The sequence below is a fragment of the Zingiber officinale genome, chromosome 4A (assembly GCF_018446385.1).
Source record: "Zingiber officinale cultivar Zhangliang chromosome 4A, Zo_v1.1, whole genome shotgun sequence".
Taxonomy (NCBI): Eukaryota; Viridiplantae; Streptophyta; class Magnoliopsida; order Zingiberales; family Zingiberaceae; genus Zingiber; species Zingiber officinale.
Window position 1 is genome coordinate 112,816,355 of NC_055992.1, and position 19,718 is coordinate 112,836,072.

At 35.6% G+C, this 19,718-nt stretch overlaps 4 protein-coding genes across 6 annotated transcripts; 3 read left to right on the forward strand and 1 right to left on the reverse strand.

The window, feature by feature from the left end:
• The first annotated feature begins 3,885 nt into the window (after positions 1-3,885).
• LOC121970610 lies at positions 3,886-12,621 on the forward strand. Of its 3 annotated transcripts, XM_042521425.1 has the most exons (5): positions 3,886-4,032; positions 4,305-11,374; positions 11,565-11,663; positions 12,122-12,228; positions 12,318-12,621. In XM_042521425.1, the coding sequence occupies exons 2-3, from the start codon at positions 8,753-8,755 to the stop codon at positions 11,613-11,615; spliced, it is 2,673 nt and encodes an 890-aa protein (XP_042377359.1). In that variant the 5' UTR covers positions 3,886-4,032; positions 4,305-8,752; the 3' UTR covers positions 11,616-11,663; positions 12,122-12,228; positions 12,318-12,621. The 3 variants fall into 3 exon arrangements, with proteins under 3 accessions (XP_042377359.1, XP_042377357.1, XP_042377358.1); XM_042521423.1 differs by having other exon boundaries at positions 11,565-12,228; XM_042521424.1 differs by having other exon boundaries at positions 4,308-11,374; positions 11,565-12,228.
• On the forward strand, positions 4,313-5,716 carry LOC121972635 (putative disease resistance protein RGA3). The gene has a single exon (XM_042524285.1). The coding sequence runs from the start codon at positions 4,313-4,315 to the stop codon at positions 5,714-5,716; it is 1,404 nt and encodes a 467-aa protein (XP_042380219.1).
• On the forward strand, positions 8,003-8,740 carry LOC121972636 (putative disease resistance protein RGA3). The gene has a single exon (XM_042524286.1). The coding sequence runs from the start codon at positions 8,003-8,005 to the stop codon at positions 8,738-8,740; it is 738 nt and encodes a 245-aa protein (XP_042380220.1).
• A 4,566-nt stretch (positions 12,622-17,187) lies between the features above and the next one.
• LOC121972637 (probable 5'-adenylylsulfate reductase 1, chloroplastic) lies at positions 17,188-18,863 on the reverse strand. Its single transcript, XM_042524287.1, has 3 exons — positions 18,481-18,863; positions 17,456-17,800; positions 17,188-17,281 (listed from the first exon to the last, which is right to left on the reverse strand). Exons 1-3 carry the CDS (start codon positions 18,861-18,863, stop codon positions 17,188-17,190), a joined length of 822 nt encoding a protein of 273 aa, XP_042380221.1.
• Between the last annotated feature and the right edge of the window lie 855 nt (positions 18,864-19,718).

The window sequence follows — 19,718 nt, forward strand, 5'->3', positions numbered from 1 at the left end:
TCTATGGACAATCTGACTTTTTTTTTTTTATCATTTTTTATTTTCTTCACTATTTATCTCTCTTCACTTTTTAACTTACATTCAGAATATATGAATATTTAGTCAAATTTTTAATAATATTTTAATATATTTGAAGAAGTCAAAATCAACAATGGATAGTATATTTGAACTCCTTGCAATTTTAGAAATCTACTGAAACTGAAATGAGTGTAATCGGGAGTTCTCTAGGTCTATCAGTGGGTTTTGGTCAAAACTCACTGATAGACCTAGATAGAGATGTAAACGAGCCGAACCGAGCCGAACGGTATTAGGCTCGAGCTCGGCTCGTTTAAGTTATATTCGGGCTCGAGCTCGGCTCGAGCTCGAATCGAACTTTTATTACAAGGCTTGAGTTCGGCTCGTTTTGGAATTATCAAGCTCACGAACAGTTCGAGCTCGGCTCGTTATTAGCTCGATTATCATAGTTAATGAGCTTAATTCGTTAAGTGAGCTCGGACTCATTTTCGTGCTCATTTTAGAGCTTATTTTTTTTGGCTCGTTTTAAAACTTGTTTTAAGGTTCGTTTTAGAACTCGTTTTTTTGGCTTGTATTAGAGTTCGTTTTTTGGCTCGATTTAAGGCTCGTTTTAAGACTCATTTTTTTGGCTCGTGAGACTACAAACGAACATGTTTGCGAGCTCACAAGCCGAATATCCTTAAGTTCGAGCTCGGCTCGATAAAACTATTGAGCTTGAAATTGAGCTCGAGCTCAACTCGATAAGATAAACAAACAAATTCGAACGAGCTTTTTATCAAACCAAGCTCCAAATAACTCGCGAACCGTTTGGTTTATTTACATCCCTAGACCTAGAAAGCTCTGATTACACTCATTTCAGTTTTTATGGATTTATGATATTGCAAGGAGTTCAAATATGGTGTTTATTATTTATTTCGACTTTTCATAGATGTTAACATGTAAAATAAAATAATCATAAAAAACGTCTACGTTGGGCCTGATATGGAATCATATCAGGTCCGACGTGGGCCTGATATGAAATCATATCAGGTCCAATGCGAACATGATATGGAATGATATCAGACACAATTCCATATCAGGCCCGATGTGGGCCTGATATGAAATCATATCACACCCAATGTAGGGTTTTTTTTTTACGATTCTTTTACTTTACATGTTAACATCTATGAAAAGTTGAAATAAATAATGGACACTATATTTGAAATCCTTGCAACCTTAGATATCCATAGGAACTGAAATGGGTGCAATCGGAGCTCTCTAGGTCCATCAGTGAATTTCGAGGAACTGAAATGGGTGCAATCGGAGCTCTCTAGGTCCATCAGTGAATTTCGAGGAACTGAAATGGGTGCAATCGGAGCTCTCTAGGTCCATCAGTGAATTTCGAGGAACTGAAATGGGTGCAATCGGAGCTCTCTAGGTCCATCAGTGGGTTTCGGTTGAAACCAACCGAAACCCACTGATGGACCTAGAGAGCTCCGATTGTACTTATTTCAGTTCCTATGGATTTCTGATATTGCAAGGAGTTCAAATATGGTGTCTATTATTTATTTCAGCTTTTCATAGATGTTAACATGTAAAATCAAAGAATCATCAAAAATGCCCATATTAGACTTGATATAATTCTATATCGGGCTCAACATGGGCCTTTTTAATTATTCTTTGATTTTACATGTTAACATTTATGAAAAATTAAAATAAATAATGGACAACATATTTGAACTAATTGCAACATCAGAAATCCATAGGAACTGAAATGAGTACAATCAGATCTCTCTAGGTCCATCAATGAATTTTGGTCCTGATGTGGGCCTGAGTAAACATATGTTGCCTACTCTGAACTTCAAGATATTGTTGGCACAAGAGCTTCAGATTTATCACGACACATTGAAGAAGGTCGCAAAAACTTTAGTCGAGCAGCATGTTAAAAGAGATAGAAGTTTTGGATAGTTTGGAGGACTAGTAATTTTGGGTATCGATAATTTATTGGAGTAGTAATTTTTATTGATATAAAATTAAAAGAACCTCCAGTTTATTTATGTTGTCAAAAAGGCACTTCTATTTTACTAGTCCCAATTTTTATTTATGATTCCATATCAAATCTACTTTGAGTCTGATATGATTCCATATCATACCCAATATGAACTTTTTTAATGATTCTTTAATTTTACATATTAATATCTATGAAAAGCCGAAATAAATAATGGACAATATTTTTGAACTCCTTGCAACATCAGAAATCCATAGGAATTGAAATGGGTGCAATCGGAGCTCTCTAAGTCCATGAGTGAGTTTCGGTCAAAATTCACTGATGGACCTAGATAACTCCGATTGCACATATTCGGTTTCTATGGATTTCTAAGGTTGCAAGGAGTTTAAATATGATGTTCATTATTTATTTCGGTTTTTCATAGATGTTAACATGTAAAGTGAAAAACACATAAAAAAAACACATATTGTGCATGATATGGAATCATATCAGGCCCAACGTGAGTCTGATATCATTCCATATCAGGGCCACATTGGGCCTGATATAATTTCATATCAGACCCACGTCGGGCTTGATATGCTTTCATATCAGGCTCACGTCGGACTTAATATGATTACATATCAAGTCCAACATGGGTATTTTTTTATGATTCCTTTGTTTTACATGTTAACATCTATTAAAAGATAAAATAAATAATAGACAACATATTTGAAGTCCTTGCAATATCATAAATCCATATTTGAAATGAGTGCAATCGGAGCTCTCTAGATCCATCAGTGGATTTTGACCGAAACTCACTGATAGACCTAGAGAGCTCTGATTACACTTATTTCAGTTTCAGAGAATTTCTGAGATTGCAATGAGTTCAAATATGCTATCCATTGTTGATTTTGGCTTCTTCAAATGTAATAAAATGTTATTAAAAATTTGACTATATCTTATGTAATATTATTCATATATTCTGTATGCTAGTTAAAAAGTGAAGAGAGAGAAAAATAATAGAGAATATAAAAATAGTAGAAAAAGTTAGATTGTCAGGAGGATAAAACAGGAATGACACTTGAAAATATGCGCTTTTTGGTAAATTATAAAGTAATGTATGTTTTTTAATAAATTTAAAAATTTAGGTGCGTTGTTTGATAAATTATCGTATTTTTTTTTAAAAAAAAGGTGTTCTCTTGATAATTACGTTTTTTTTAAATATAATTCATTAAATATATAACATTTACCATTTATTTAATTTTTTATTATGTTGGCATTAAAAGTATTAATCTTGGGAGGATGAATTTTGTCCTATGTAAATTTTTTATCCGTCATCAACAACCTATCAATCTAACGTTAGATTAACGTCAATTAAAAAAAAAATTTATTCGTTAATTCATCGTCCAAGTTGAGACTCATTCTTAAGCCTTCTCCATTTTCATGCCCCCAGACAATATTATCCGACAGTAGACAAAAGATTTGTTGGAGCTTCAAGTCAATTCCCAGTACACATTCAGCAAATGAGGTCTCTACTCAATACTGTGCTAACAATCTCTTGATAGTGCATTGTATAAATTAAAATACATTAAATATATATATTTCAAATATAAGCTCGATAGTGTATTATTAAATGTTTTTAAAATTTTACAAATATTACTATATATTTTATTATTAATGTGAAAACAAATTCATTAATATTTTGTAAAAAAAATAAATACAATAATTTTTTATATTGAAATATGTTTTGTAATAATTTATATGTTAGATTCCAACTTATTAATATATTAGGTGAAAAAAAATTAGATCTCATTTTATTAATTTTATAAAATCTATTTTATTATTCCATTATTATATATACGGGCAAAGGCAAGAATTTATTCTTCAATTTAAAGCTTTTTCAAAGTAACACTCTTATCCCTAAGCAACGAATTAGATTCGGTGGTGTCTGACTCAATTACTTGCCAGGAAAGTTGCTGCAACATCGTCTTCTTTGTTCCTCTGCACATCTAACAGGATAGCATTCGAGCTCTGTGTTCAGCTTCAACCAGGTAATTAAACCATCTTTCTTCTTCTTTAGTAACTTTAGCAATTCTTCTGCTCTAGTTAATTGTCGCTTCTTCTTGATTTTTATTCTACGGCAAAACAGATATTCCTCTTTGTTGCTCCTTTTTTTTTTAAAAAAAAAAATATCTCAGGTGTACTCTATGCTTTCGTTCCTATTACAGATTTGTTTCAGAGATCTCATGCTACTATGTGTTTTTTAATAGACGAAAGATGATTATGAATACCGTCTAATTTATCTAAAATCATTGATCAATAGCAGCAGCTATGGACATAGTCTCGCCAATACTGGAGATTTCTGGTGTAAATCATGTCATCAATAAACTAGTTGATAAAACCACTAATTATTTGCAAGATCAGTGCTACTGGGAAACCTACTTGCAAGAAGAATTGAAAAGCCTCCAAGACTTACTTCCTCAGATCGAAGCAGTTGTTTACTTTGCCGAACATAGATTAACTTCGTATGAATCTTCTGATCGAGCATTAATTAAGTGGCTGTGGAAGTTCAGGGATGTGATCGACGAGGCTGAGGATGTGCTGGATGAGCTGGAATATCTTGAACTGGAGAGGAAAGCTAATAGTGACAAAAGTTGGCTTTCTAGAAGGGTTGATGCTTCTGTTAATGCTGCAAAAAGATTACTGAAATTTGATGATGTTCTTGGGAGATTAAGGACATGCGTTAAGAACTTGAACACCTCTGCTTCAGATGTTGAGAAGTTTTTGGCACTGGTGACTCCGACAGGTGGCGTCGGCACTGGACAAATGCAGCAAGGGATTCTACCATTGTCTCATCAAAGTAGGATCACCTTTTCTTTACCTGTATCATCATTCAAAGGGCGTGTGGAAGAAAAAGAGAAAATCATTAAGTATTTGCTAGGAGAAGAATCCGAAATTCAAATCAGTGAGAATGTGCATTGCCTTCCTTTGGTAGCGTTGGGTGGTATGGGGAAAACTGCACTCGCTCAAGAAGTCTTTGATCATTTTAAAAATGTGAAAAAGGAACACTTCGACATCAAAATCTGGGTATGTGACTCCTTACCTGATCTCAATTCATCAAATCTTACGAAGAAAATTCTAGAGTATTCAACTGGCAGATCTGAATCTGGGCCATTGGAATTAATACCAGAGAAACTCAAGGAAAAGTTACATTCCAAAAGATTTTTACTTGTCCTAGATGATGCTTGGGATGACAAAAATCAGAGAGAGTGGGAGAAACTATGTGCTCCATTGTTATATGGCCAAAAGGGTAGTTGGGTACTATTAACAACTAGATCAAAATCAGTTGCAAATATGGTTGCAAGAGAAATCAAAGGTACAATGATGCCAATGATGTTGCAGGGATTGTCAGAGGATGAATGTCTTTCACTCCTATACGAGCATGCATTTGCTGGTCAAGACCCAAATGGATTTCCACTGCTTAAAGAAATTGGCAGAGAAATAGTAAAGAAATTGAAAGGTGTACCTCTTCTAGCAAAGTCAATTGGAGGAGCGTTGAATAGTAAACTAGAAGCAGATCACTGGACAAGCATTTTAAGAAGTGAATTATGGAAAAGGTCACAAGATTCAACATACAATTTCATTCCAGTTCTAACACTGAGTTACGTGATGCTTCCACCACGCTTGAAGCGGTGCTTTGCCTACTGCAGTATGAACTCAAGATTACAAATTTAACAAGCAAAAGTTGGTGTGCATGTGGGTGGCAGCAGGCCTAATTTACTCGGATGGATTAGAGGAGGGCTCGGATGAGGAGGACATAGCTAACTGTTGCTTTGATATGTTGTGCAACAAATCTTTCTTTGACTACAATCGGAGTCCATTTTTCTATAACAAGTCACCTTATGGTTTAGAAAATGATTATTACACCATGCATGATATGCTGAACTGTCTTGCTTGCCATATCTCACACTATGAATGTTGTTGAATTGTGGATGGCACAACTCCAAGTCTCATTTTGGATAATAATACTATCCGTCATATATCTATTACTTGTTCCCATGCTCAACTCCATGATCTAGCTAACATAGTGAGCAAATTCAAGCACTTGCGAACCCTTTGTATATCACGTCAACAATTTGAGGAGTTTATTCAAGATGCATGTAAATCACCGAGAAGAATTCGAGTATTGATTATGGATTCTAATTTATCTGATCGGTGTTTGAAAAGCATTAGTGACTTTGTAAAAATACGGTTTCTTCAAATTCGGAATAATTTTCTACAATCACTATCAATGCGTAAGTTCTATTTCTTACAAGTTCTAATGGGAGAAGATGACGCTTTGGCAAAAGACGCAAACAAGTTGACCAATTTAAGACATTTATACGAAGTGCATGAGTATGCACTTTTCTCAGTGGCTAAAGTAGGAAAGTTAACATCTCTCCAGGAATTATGCTTCCCTATCAGCACAAAACCCGGGCATAGAATTGAGGAGCTGATGAATATGGATAATCTCCGTAAATTAACCATTAAACAACTTTCCAATGTGCGAAGTCTTGAAAAGGCCAATATGGTCAACTTGGTCCAGAAACGTTATCTCATAAGCCTGGAACTGGACTGGAATGTTGCAAATAATCCTGAAGATGATGCAAGTAATCCGGACCTTGATCAACCTGTTCTGGCAGCTCTACAACCCTATCCTACAATTAGAGAACTCACCATTAGAGGGTACAAAGGGGGTAGGCCTGCACCATGGATGGATACTTCTCTTTCTCTCCTTGGAAATCTTCAACTTAATGCTTGTACAAGTTTGGAAGAGCTGCCCTCTCTATGGAAGTTGCCCTGCCTTAAGTTTCTGAAATTGAATGAAATGAATGCAATAAGAAGTTTGGGTTGTCACTTCTCTAGCCAGATCGACATACAATTTCCAGTTTTAGAGCAACTTGGATTTTATGACCTTCCCCTCTTGGAGGAATGGAAAGGTGCGGATGACTATATATGGTTCCCTCATCTCAAAAGCTTCAAAATTTGTGACTGTCCCAAACTAAAGAAAATTCCTGACCTCCCGTTGTCTATAAAGAATCTCACACTGGAAAATTTGGGTTTAGAAGCTCTTCCACGATCCTACAACTACAAGTGTTCCAATGGTTCTAGGACATTTGGAGGATTTCAGCGGCTGATGATGTCCCTATTAAAGATTTGCTTCTGAGATCTCAGGTATGCTATATGCTTTCGTTCCTATTACAGATTTGTTTCAGAGATCTCATGCTACTATGTGTTTTTTAATAGATGAAAGATGATTATGAATACCGTCTAATTTATCTAAAATCATTGGCAATAGCAGCAGCTATGGACATAGTCTCGCCAATACTGGAGATTTCTGGTGTAAATCATGTCATCAATAAACTAGTTGATAAAACCACTAATTATTTGCAAGATCAGTGCTACTGGGAAACCTACTTGCAAGAAGAATTGAAAAGCCTCCAAGACTTACTTCCTCAGATCGAAGCAGTTGTTTCCTTTGCCGAACATAGATTAACTTCGTATGAATCTTCTGATCGAGCATTAATTAAGTGGCTGTGGAAGTTCAGGGATGTGATCGACGAGGCTGAGGATGTGCTGGATGAGCTGGAATATCTTGAACTGGAGAGGAAAGCTAATAGTGACAAAAGTTGGCTTTCTAGAAGGGTTGATGCTTCTGTTAATGCTGCAAAAAGATTACTGAAATTTGATGATGTTCTTGGGAGATTAAGGACATGCGTTAAGAACTTGAACACCTCTGCTTCAGATGTTGAGAAGTTTTTGGCACTGGTGACTCCGACAGGTGGCGTCGGCACTGGACAAATGCAGCAAGGGATTCTACCATTGTCTCATCAAAGTAGGATCACCTTTTCTTTACCTGTATCATCATTCAAAGGGCGTGTGGAAGAAAAAGAGAAAATCATTAAGTATTTGCTAGGAGAATAATCCGAAATTCAAATCAGTGAGAATGTGCATTGCCTTCCTTTGGTAGCGTTGGGTGGTATGGGGAAAACTGCACTCGCTCAAGAAGTCTTTGATCATTTTAAAAATGTGAAAAAGGAACACTTCGACATCAAAATCTGGGTATGTGACTCCTTACCTGATCTCAATTCATCAAATCTTACGAAGAAAATTCTAGAGTATTCAACTGGCAGATCTGAATCTGGGCCATTGGAATTAATACCAGAGAAACTCAAGGAAAAATTACATTCCAAAAGATTTTTACTTGTCCTAGATGATGCTTGGGATGACAAAAATCAGAGAGAGTGGGAGAAACTATGTGCTCCATTGTTATATGGCCAAAAGGGTAGTTGGGTACTATTAACAACTAGATCAAAATCAGTTGCAAATATGGTTGCAAGAGAAATCAAAGGTACAATGATGCCAATGATGTTGCAAGGATTGTCAGAGGATGAATGTCTTTCACTCCTATACCAGCATGCATTTGCTGGTCAAGACCCAAATGGATTTCCACTGCTTAAAGAAATTGGCAGAGAAATAGTAAAGAAATTGAAAGGTGTACCTCTTCTAGCAAAGTCAATTGGAGGAGCGTTGAATAGTAAACTAGAAGCAGATCACTGGACAAACATTTTAAGAAGTGAATTATGGAAAAGGTCACAAGATTCAACATACAATTTCATTCCAGTTCTAACACTGAGTTACGTGATGCTTCCACCACGCTTGAAGCGGTGCTTTGCCTACTGCAGTATATTCCCTCAAGATTACAAATTTAACAAGTAAAAGTTGGTGTGCATGTGGGTGGCAGTAGGCCTAATTTACTCGGATGGATTAGAGGAGGGCTCGGATGAGGAGGACATAGCTAACTGTTGCTTTGATATGTTGTGCAACAAATCTTTCTTTGACTACAATCGGAGTCCATTTTTCTATAACAAGTCACCTTATGGTTTAGAAAATGATTATTACACCATGCATGATATGCTGAACTGTCTTGCTTGCCATATTTCACACTATGAATGTTGTAGAATTGTGGATGGCACAACTCCAAGTCTCATTTTGGATAATAATACTATCCGTCATATATCTATTACTTGTTCCCATGCTCAACTCCATGATCTAGCTAACATAGTGAGCAAATTCAAGCACTTGCGAACCCTTTGTATATCACGTCAACAATTTGAGGAGTTTATTCAAGATGCATGTAAATCACCGAGAAGAATTCGAGTATTGATTATGGATTCTAATTTATCTGATCGGTGTTTGAAAAGCATTAGTGACTTTGTAAAAATACGGTTTCTTCAAATTCGGAATAATTTTCTACAATCACTATCAATGCGTAAGTTCTATTTCTTACAAGTTCTAATGGGAGAAGATGACGCTTTGGCAAAAGACGCAAACAAGTTGACCAATTTAAGACATTTATACGAAGTGCATGAGTATACACTTTTCTCAGTGGCTAAAGTAGGAAAGTTAACATCTCTCCAGGAATTATGCTTCCCTATCAGCACAAAACCCGGGCATAGAATTGAGGAGCTGATGAATATGGATAATCTCCGTAAATTAACCATTAAACAACTTTCCAATGTGCGAAGTCTTGAAAAGGCCAATATGGTCAACTTGGTCAAGAAACGTTATCTCATAAGCCTGGAACTGGACTGGAATGTTGCAAATAATCCTGATGATGATGCAAGTAATCCGGACCTTGATCAACCTGTTCTGGCAGCTCTACAACCCTATCCTACAATTAGAGAACTCACCATTAGAGGGTACAAAGGGGGTAGGCCTGCACCATGGATGGATACTTCTCTTTCTCTCCTTGGAAATCTTCAACTTAATGCTTGTACAAGTTTGGAAGAGCTGCCCTCTCTATGGAAGTTGCCCTGCCTTAAGTTTCTGAAATTGAATGAAATGAATGCAATAAGAAGTTTGGGTTGTCACTTCTCTAGCCAGATCGACATACAATTTCCAGTTTTAGAGCAACTTGGATTTTATGACCTTCCCCTCTTGGAGGAATGGAATGGTGCGGATGACTATATATGGTTCCCTCATCTCAAAAGCTTCAAAATTTGTGACTGTCCCAAACTAAAGAAAATTCCTGACCTCCCGTTGTCTATAAAGAATCTCACACTGGAAAATTTGGGTTTAGAAGCTCTTCCACGATCCTACAACTACAAGTGTTCCAATGGTTCTAGGACATTTGGAGGATTTCAGCGGCTGATGATGTCCCTCGAGACCCTTCAAATTTCTGAGTGTCCAAAAATTGTGCAGATTGGATTAATCGACGAAGATGATGATCATCTCCTTCCGTCGTCACTGAAAGAACTTACACTTTCAATTCTTTTCAAAGATGATGATTTGGCAAGTTATCTACAAGGTCTTACTTTGCTCACTGGCTTATCTTTATATTTTTCTCCGGGCGTGGAATCACTTCCTTTAGCAAATGAGCTGGAACATCTGACTGCACTTCAAAGGTTGTATATCAAGAGTGGTGAAACCTTGACTTCACCAGGAGGCTTATATATTATAAAATCTCTTACATCTTTGAGCATTTCTGATTGTCCGAAATTCCTCTCTGCTGCTGAGGTTGAGTCAGAGGAATTTTTAAAAGACAAGACAAGGAAGCATGCGGTATCATCTTCCTCAGTTTTTGATCACTCTGCAAGTGATAAGGTTACTAGCATCCTTCCCTCCTCCCTTGAATATCTATCTTTTACAGACTCTGGCATTTCGCAAGAGTCATTGGGTCGATGTCTTCAAGGTCTTTCCTCACTGAAAGATTTGAAAGTATCAGGTTGCCATCGTTTGGTGTCTCTTCCCAACATAGAGTATCTGCATAATCTGACAGCGTTGCAGAAATTGAGGATTTATGATTGTAAAGAATTATGTGAATTGGAGTCATTGACGGGACTTGCCTCCCTCAGAATATTGGAGATTAAGCGCTGCTCCAAATTAGCAACAACAACAGAACAAAGTGCCACAAAGAAAAAGAAGGGAGCATTACCTTCACTTGAAGACATTGATATCGACGACATCTTCTATCTACCCATGATACCGATTTCAGAAAAGCTAAAGACCCTTTATATCATAAGTAGTGACAAAGAGCTCACTTGTTTCCCTTCTGAGATAGAGGAGTCGTTGTTGCAATATCGGAAGTCTCTGGAAAATTTACATTTGTATCGGATGTCTCATCTGCAATCTTTACCCGCAAGTTTGGAGAGCTTTTCATCGCTCAAGTTTCTTCGTATACATTCTGCTCCAGAACTCAAGTCACTGCCCAGGATGCCTGCCTCCTTGGAGAGACTGACAATTTATGGATGCAGTGCAAAGCTTGAGAAGCGTTACCAAAAGAACATCGGTCGGGACTGCCCTAACATCAAGTACATTGAAATTACAGCTGACAAAGAGGACAAGGCCGAGGTGTGTTAATGCTAACAAGGAATCGTCACTTTGTTCATACTGCATCTTGTGTTTGCTTATTGAATTATCTCATTGTCACTTACAATGCCATAGACCAAGTTTTCTCAAAATTGCTCGTGTCCATTTTATTCTCTGAGCTGTTTAATAATCTCCGTGTTACTTATTTTGTGTTCTATACGTATCACCTCAGGCTCAAGTCAATTGCAACTGGGTCAGCAGCAGACTTTGGCGTTCCGCATGATCATATATATGTAATACCAACTGCAGGAGCTGGTCATTCATCAAAAGGGCAAGTTATCATTTTTGAACCAAATCTCTTTGTGCTTTAAGCTTTTCTTTCCATTCATTTTGAAAATAAACCATAGAGAGATTAAATAACCCATTCCCCGATAATCCTCTCCTTGGGTGTTGTTTTCCACACTTCTATAAAACACAACTAATTGCTAAAGAGATTGATGCTTCTGTTAAAGTTGCAAAAGTATTACAGAAATTTGATGATGTTCTTGGGAGACTAAGGGCGTGTGTGAAGAATTGGAATCCCACTGCTTCGGATGTTATTAAATTTGAAGAGAAGCAATCATGACTGGCTATACATAATATAGTCTCATCTTCAGAATTGAAATGCTTTCAATATTTTCATTTTACACTTATTTTTATCATTCTAAATTACATCCGCATTTTGATTGTAAAATAACAATCTTGGATGAAGACTTATAATCGAGTAAATATATATTTTTATGTTAATAGCATATCAGATGGACTGAAGCGCAAGGTAAGCTAGAAGGACTTGATCCGTGGATACCTGATCAAATGTGGAAGCACTTTACCATTGCATTGTAGACACTCTATACTTGGTAATACATATAGTGTATATATCATCTATTGATTAACCTTTTTTTTCTGCTTGAATTTAATTCTTATCGATTAATCCTTACTACAACAGATCGAACTTGACGAGGAAGAACCAATCAAATACACAAGAGGAGGATAGTGTCTGGTTTAACCAAATTGGAGATCATCACAAACAAGCAAACTCATTCATTTGGAGAGGGGAATGGTGAAAGTATTAGTTTCAAGTCTCCGATTTGGAAGCTTAATTTGTTCTAGTATTTTTTTTTTTAGGGAATCGTGTAAGTTATTCCATGAACACGGTTCATTTACTCTATTTTAGATCTTGGGACGTGTTGCCATGTTTATTAAAATATAATGGGTAAAAATAAATCTCTAATTACCCATTTTTATCTTAAGGTTATCTTTCTTTAAAGTTAAAAAAGCATATTTTTTATTTTAAAAAATTTTAAAAATATTTTTATTTCAACATTACTATAGCAGATGTAATATAAAATAAAATTATTTTAATTTAGATAAAATAATTAAACATACAATATTTTTATATTAAATTTTATTATTTTATTAATTTAATTAAAACTATTTTAATTTTTTTCAAATCAGTTTTAAATTGTTATACCACTTATTATATAGTTAAAATATGTTGGAGAGCTATTTTAATTTTTTTTAAATGCTCTTTGGATGAAAACAGATTTTTTTTTATCATTACCCAAATATAATTCATTAATATATATATATAGCGTCTGCAATTTGTTTTAAAAAAATACAGTAAATTTATGCATTGAAAATCTTAGATTTTTTAATGAGAGTTAAATTTACCTTATGCAGATTCTTCTTTTTAGTGAGATTTTTTTACTGAATTGTAATGAGAGTTGTTTTTTTTAAAAGTCAGTGAGTGCCATTGTTAAAATCTACCTGATTTGAGTGCTTAAATTATAACATTTCATATATGCTAATTGCTAAGGAAGCCTCTTACATTTTCATGACGCCAGACAATTTTATCAGATGGTAATAACATATTTGTCGGAGTTCCAAGTCTAACTCCCAAGACATCCGAGGCGCCTCCAACTTCACAGGAGGCGTCTCGAGCACTATTCATCTGACTTATTCTTTTTGCATTTCAACTCTTGCAAAATATGTTTGTCAAAATACCAACGATATCCTATAAAATAAAATTAGCATAATATAAAATAGTATTTATTAATTAATTTGACTGTCTTGGGGTTGTAGTATTTATTAATTAATTTGACAGTCTTGGGATTGTCGGGTTCTAACTTTGAATTTCACGTGAAATCCTAATACGAACTGACATCTATGTTCCTTCAACGAGAAATGCATCATCACATACTCCTCTCAAAAGAGTTTACCTAATGTCAAACCGGTCTTCCATATCATTTGGACTTTTGCTCAGCATCTGAAATTTCAGGACTTTCAGCTGGACATCCGATCTGTTAGTTTTTGAGAGATGTCCTAAAATAATCGCCTTATAATTTTTACTATTTATTTGATAAATATAAATTCGCTATTTGAGTGCATATTATATATTTGATTGTCTTAAACTCATTTACTAAATGTCCGCGATACAATTCATAGCATGAGAGAATTTGTGATTGGATTACAACTTGTGATTATTTCTACATGTGCAATTATCAACGTATTAGAATTTTCCTAGTCGTCGATTGATGCATTCGAACATCATCAATTCTGTAAGGCTAGCATAGGTTATACTCCTTGGTTCGGTTAAGCAACTATTTTCTCACTAACTGGAGACACTGGGATATCGAGAGTTAAACATGGATACTAGTTTTGGTAACTAGTTCATTAAAATGACCTGCTGTAAGATTTTATATGGTTCTCTAATATATAGATATGTCAACGAAACTCTTACTATAGCTCAAGTGCAAGTTTCGTTCGACTCGAGATATTCAAGTCATCTTGATCATGGAGGCTTACATTTTGACATCTTATGTAAGCATCTCCTTGGAGATGTAGACCTTGGATGATTGGGTATAAGTCAAAATATCCGAAGGTGTTTGGATAGCCTATAGAGGATTCACCGCTTCTTGCGAGTAGACGTATACCTTATGACCACTTATTAAGATTATTACTCAAAGTTTTTAGCCAAAGTATCACATGTTAAGAGCACGAGACTCTTAGATACATGTCAGGGTAATTTGAATATGCAGAATGAGGAAGTATTACTTGGGGTCAGGTGTGATGTAGTCAGTCTAATGGGGACTGACACATAGACTATGTCCTAAACCAAGTGGGTATAAGACGAGTAAAAGAAACGAGGAATGACTTACTATAGCTGCTGAAGGGTTTAGAAGTGGTTCCGAGATAACTTAGGATTTTCCAGTTAATTGGGGATCATGATGTACTACTAGGTGTCACTCATGATCGTTCTATAATTGATGGTTAATTATGGACGACCAACATAACCGGAAACCTATAAAGTCACATGCATTACAAGTTTATCTAAGAGACATAAAACAAGTTTGAGAATTAGATTCTCAGATCTAAAGAGATTAAGTCTAGTTGAACCAGATGAAAGGTAAATATAGAATCAAATTGGTGCAACGAAAGCACGGATGAGCCACGTCTTTTGAAGACAAGTTGAATTTTCTTTGGTTTAATTATAAATCAAATTGGTTTGGTTTTAATTAAAAGGGGTTCTTTGTTTTGAATCAAGATTGATTTTCAACCAAATCTAATTTGGTCTTAAATCAAATTAAGGTTACTGATATGGATTGCAAATATGATTTGGTCTTAAAACAAATATGATTTACTGCTGATCGTCGACAAGAAGTTTTTCCGATCTCCGAATAGCAACAATCGTTGTTACCGCTCATCACGTTTCGTGTCATGTTGCTTCATCTGTCGGACACGAATTGTGTCGTGATCCTTCTCTTGGATCGCTCCATCTTCGGACGCAGCTATTATCCTTCGCAAAGATGGAACTCAGCACTACAACAAAAATATTAAAAGACAATGGTTAAAAACCGTTGTCGTATGCCCTTTAAAACCGTTGTAATTGACAGTGTTGTTAAAAGTGGGGGCTATGACAACGGTTTAAAACCGTTGTCTTTGAATGAAAAGATAATAGTTTTGCAACGGTTTTAAACCGTTGTCTTTGATGAAAAGACAACGGTTTAAAACCGTTGTTATTTAGAGCATTTTTCCGCCGGTACAACCGTTTTTGGGGCTACGACAACGGTTTTTAACCGTTGTCTTTGAGGGTGATAGACAACAATAACGATTTTAAACCGTTGTCTTTTAAATTATTATCTTTTAATACCAATAGATCATATTTTAATTTTAAATATAATAAAGAATCATAATCAAGAAAGAATATTCCCCACATTAATATCATTCAAAATGTTAGTTATACAAGAATTACAATCACAAAAGAAGAAACATATCTCATGTTCAAATAAAATTTATCCCAATACAAATAAACAAATAAACTCTATTTACAACTAATGAACAATAGCCAAAAGACTATTTCATGATGATTCAGCCACTGCCTATTTCATGATATGAACCGTTGCGGCAAAGTTCTTCTAGTTGAGTTAGATCTCTACCCTGCTGGTTGTTGGAGCTACAGGATGTTGATCACCTATCAAGTGCTACCTTAGTTTGAGTACAACTCATGGTGGCCTGGCTGGAAGATTCCTCTAATCTGAGAGTCTGCATGGGGTGAATGACTGAATCATCATGGTTCAATGTCAAGTGAGGCGTGGAACCATGACCATTTGGATTTTCCATCGAGGGCAGTAACTATCTAATCCAATCCTCTTGTCTTCTAATTTTCTTTGCTTGTAGATGATTGCAGGAACAGGTTTTGAAGAAAAATACCAAGATGAATTATTTAAGAAACATAGCTGATAAGAGTAGAATCAAGAGGGGAAAAGATGGGGGTGAAGTACCTGTATTTCAAGTTCTATTGAATCTCTTAGAGCATTCAATATCACCGCTGTGCTCGTGGTCACCCTTTTGACCTACATATATTGTGATGTGTTAGGAAGTAGAGGCGTTAAATTTTTTGAACAGGGAATTACTCCTCATATCAATAATCACATGGATTACTCACCATGTTGAAGGTAGCAATCAATGAGACGGGAACCCAACCTTGATCATCCATCTTGCCACGAAGAAAAATGTCCTTACAGAGATTATCCACGTTGTAGCAGAAACAATTTAAATTATTAACTGCCTAAAAAAAATACCTTACAGATATTAAGGTACCTAAAATAGTATTCAATCTGCTGCTTCAATCTCAGTTTCTGATTGTCAACCAGAGAACGAAGCCTGATTATGGAAGGATAAAATCCGTTGTCTTTTAACAGTTTTTAACAGTGGGGAAATTAATAATACCTTAATCCAATGATAGGCTTGCTGAACTAGTTTTTCACTTTTGTTCTAAACACCAAGAAAAGTTGGAGACTATAAATGCAAGAAGAATGAAGTTTTAAAATGAAAGATTTCATTTTGGTATTTTGTTTCTCTTCTTCCAAAACCATCGGATAGCATGAGCTACTCCAATAGAAAAATCAAGCAAAAAACATTATGCCATGCAAGAGAAATCAAAAATAAAAACAAGAAATAAATTTCAGACTTAAAACTAGAAGACATTATTTCCTTTATTTATTTATGTTATGGAGAAAAGGAAGCCACATAATATATATTACTTGACTTGTTCTTGATCAGTCAACCATTCCCCTGCAAGAAAAATGCCCATTACACATCTAATGGGAAACTATATCCATCACATTTGGCTGCAGATTATTACCTTTAACTTATAATAATCGAGCTTGATTTGATCCATCAAAGGGGAGCATTGCAAGCTTTCCAACACAAGTTGGTAATTTTAAGATTATCATTTTGTTTTAACCTTTAATAATAGTAGTACATTTGCACTACATCACTGTAGAACTGTCTTATGTTAATATGTATTTCCCTTTTCATTGTGCTTCTTGTGCAAGTAGGTCATCAGTATTACTTCGCCCACAACTACAGAGCGTCCAATTCTTTAAGAAGAAGGCTGTTGAACAGAATCTTAGAAGCAGTTGCAAAAGTCATGACCAATTCAAAAGTTATCGAATGGAAAGGGAAAACAAAATTTAATCCTTTTTCTAATCGATCTTGATAAAATAAAGTAATTGAACGAAACATGATGGTAAAAGGAAGTTAGCATAGTAAAGGCAGATACATCAAACACAAACTAATTACCTGACAGGGATATTGGCTCTCGTGTCAGGGGATTGATCCTTTCTCTGCCCAGTGATCCACTCGCGGAGGCCTTTCAACATTCTCCTTAGAGGTCTCACTTTCCTCATCTGGCAGCATTCCTGGTACCCATCTTCGGAAAAGGAGAAGAGGCCTTTGCTTCTAACAAGGGTGTGTACTTCCCTTGCATCAGGAAACATGTGCTTGATGTTGATCCCATAGTGCTTCTCTACAGTATCAAAGAACCTATATGTCTCAGGATTTAGCCTCCCAGTATCAAGGTTGAAGGCTCTAAATGGCCGACCAGTTAATTTTGCATATTCTATCAAAGCTACATCCTTTGCTCCGCTGTTCCCAAAAACTCCCGTGTCAGTTACAATCTTCTGTCTAAAGGTTTCGAAAGACGAGAATAATCTATGCTTCACACAAGAGCATAACAATCAAAAGCATAGGATTAACCTTCTTAGGCTTATCCAACAAATTGTTATCTTGAATCACCTTAAATCATAAATAAACAAATCATACTCTTTTACAGTGACAGATCTTAAATCATAAATATATGCATCAAACTTTAAAACTTTCATACTATAGTCTTCAGCAAGACAACTAAGGAAGGGGACTGATTGAAAAAGTCGCCTCTATGCATTCTCTTAACCAAGGTGATCTGAATCTAAGAGTTCTTTTATACTGCCTATTTATCTCTCAAGGTGTTTGATTTGTGGGTTTATAGACATTCTCACCCTTGCCTTAAAACTTAAATTGCAGTATCATAGTTTATCAAAAAAAAAAAAAGAATTAGAAGGGAAAATAATGTTGTACTAGACAGAAATGACATATGTTGGTGCAAACTACAAACAATCAAACAAACACTTGTGTTGTATTGAATTTCATAAATAGTACCGTTTGTGTAATTTGTGGTATATTCAAACACAATCAATATCCAAAACAAAACAAAATCAGCATATGACAAAACAGAGAGGAGAAAATCTGGCCAAAATAATAATAGATAAGAAATAACGCCTTTTAACCTAAAAGTAATGACGATTTCATTGTCGAACATCTCCAGAGCCCGATCTATGATCTCCAGTGGCGAAGCGATCTCGAGCTCCTTACCCAGCTTCTCATAATTGACGGTGTCTTCCTCTCCCATCGTGGTGTCGGACGCTTCCACCGCCATTGCGGCGTGGACGGTCGAATCATCTCTCTTGGTAGGCTCCAAGGCACGACACGACCGTGCCAGCATTAGTCTCCCCCGGGGACAAACGGGAGCTGCCACTGCAGCCGCCACAACCGGTGCATCCTGTCGCTTGACGGATCCAACTACATAGATCCGACAAAAAAAATCAAGAGTTTGAGAAGAAAAGAGGGAATCCACAAAAGCAGAGAGGCGCTTGTACCTGACTATTCTCATCCATACAAATCTATTATCATTTCATTTCTTGGATTGTTTAGAAATTTACTTGAAGCAAAACAATAAAAATATATTTTCATAATGCACATGGAACTTGCCTCTAGTTGTTCTTGAAGTTGTTTTTGCACCTCCATCTGTATTTTGAATGTTTAGGTAATTTGTATTCCACTGAAATAAGAATATGATAGTCAAAGAGAAGAATTTTTATTTTTCAAAAAAATAGATAAAATGAGATTTTGCACAAGTTGTCATTAATCTGTTGACATGATTAGATGTGTAACAAAACAAAACATGTTAATAACACAACAATAAGAATATTCACTCAAAAAAGAGTGAAGGTAAAAAAAGGAGAAGAAGAAAAAAAGATGAAGGCATAAACTACGTAGTTATGATGGACATAAGAAAAAATATGAAAGAAAAATACTCCTTTTTTTTTGCATATTTTTCCATTCTCAAGTTATGAAGGACTAGTTCTCATATCATATATTCAACTAATGGTTTAGAATATAAGAAGGAATATCAAGATGACTTCCTCACGCGCTGCAAAAGATCAAATGGTCACAATTAATTTTCATGAGAACAACAAATTAATATACAACAAAGAAAAATAAGAAAGCAAAAGATCCATTTTTTTCTCCTTTGTCACTAACATGTTTTTGGAGATTCTTACATTGGAGTAAGCAACAGATTGGAACTTATTGATTCCTCCATGTTGTAGAAAGTCTTCAATGCAATAGCCGAGGGGGAGGGGAGCTTCGTAATGTGTAACAAACTACTACTACTGGACTTTTTCCCACCTTTTGACTCCATTAATTCATGAAAAATATTTAAAAAAGAAGAGACTAAACCACAAGT

What these genes read in the sequence shown, in the direction of transcription:
- LOC121972635 (XM_042524285.1), top strand. Translation starts at nt 4,313, where the DNA reads ATGGACATAGTCTCGCCAATACTGGAGATTTCTGGTGTAAATCATGTC.
- LOC121972637 (XM_042524287.1), bottom strand. Translation starts at nt 18,863, where the DNA reads ATGAGAATAGTCAGGTACAAGCGCCTCTCTGCTTTTGTGGATTCCCTC. An exon ending in GAAATCGTCATTACTTTTAG is followed by an intron (nt 17,801 to 18,480) that starts GTTAAAAGGCGT and finishes TTTTGGGAACAG; the next exon opens with CGGAGCAAAGGATGTAGCTT. An exon ending in AGAGCCAATATCCCTGTCAG is followed by an intron (nt 17,282 to 17,455) that starts GTAATTAGTTTG and finishes ACTGCTTCTAAG; the next exon opens with ATTCTGTTCAACAGCCTTCT.
- LOC121970610 (XM_042521423.1), top strand. Translation starts at nt 8,753, where the DNA reads ATGTGGGTGGCAGTAGGCCTAATTTACTCGGATGGATTAGAGGAGGGC. An exon ending in ACAAAGAGGACAAGGCCGAG is followed by an intron (nt 11,375 to 11,564) that starts GTGTGTTAATGC and finishes GTATCACCTCAG; the next exon opens with GCTCAAGTCAATTGCAACTG.
- LOC121972636 (XM_042524286.1), top strand. Translation starts at nt 8,003, where the DNA reads ATGGGGAAAACTGCACTCGCTCAAGAAGTCTTTGATCATTTTAAAAAT.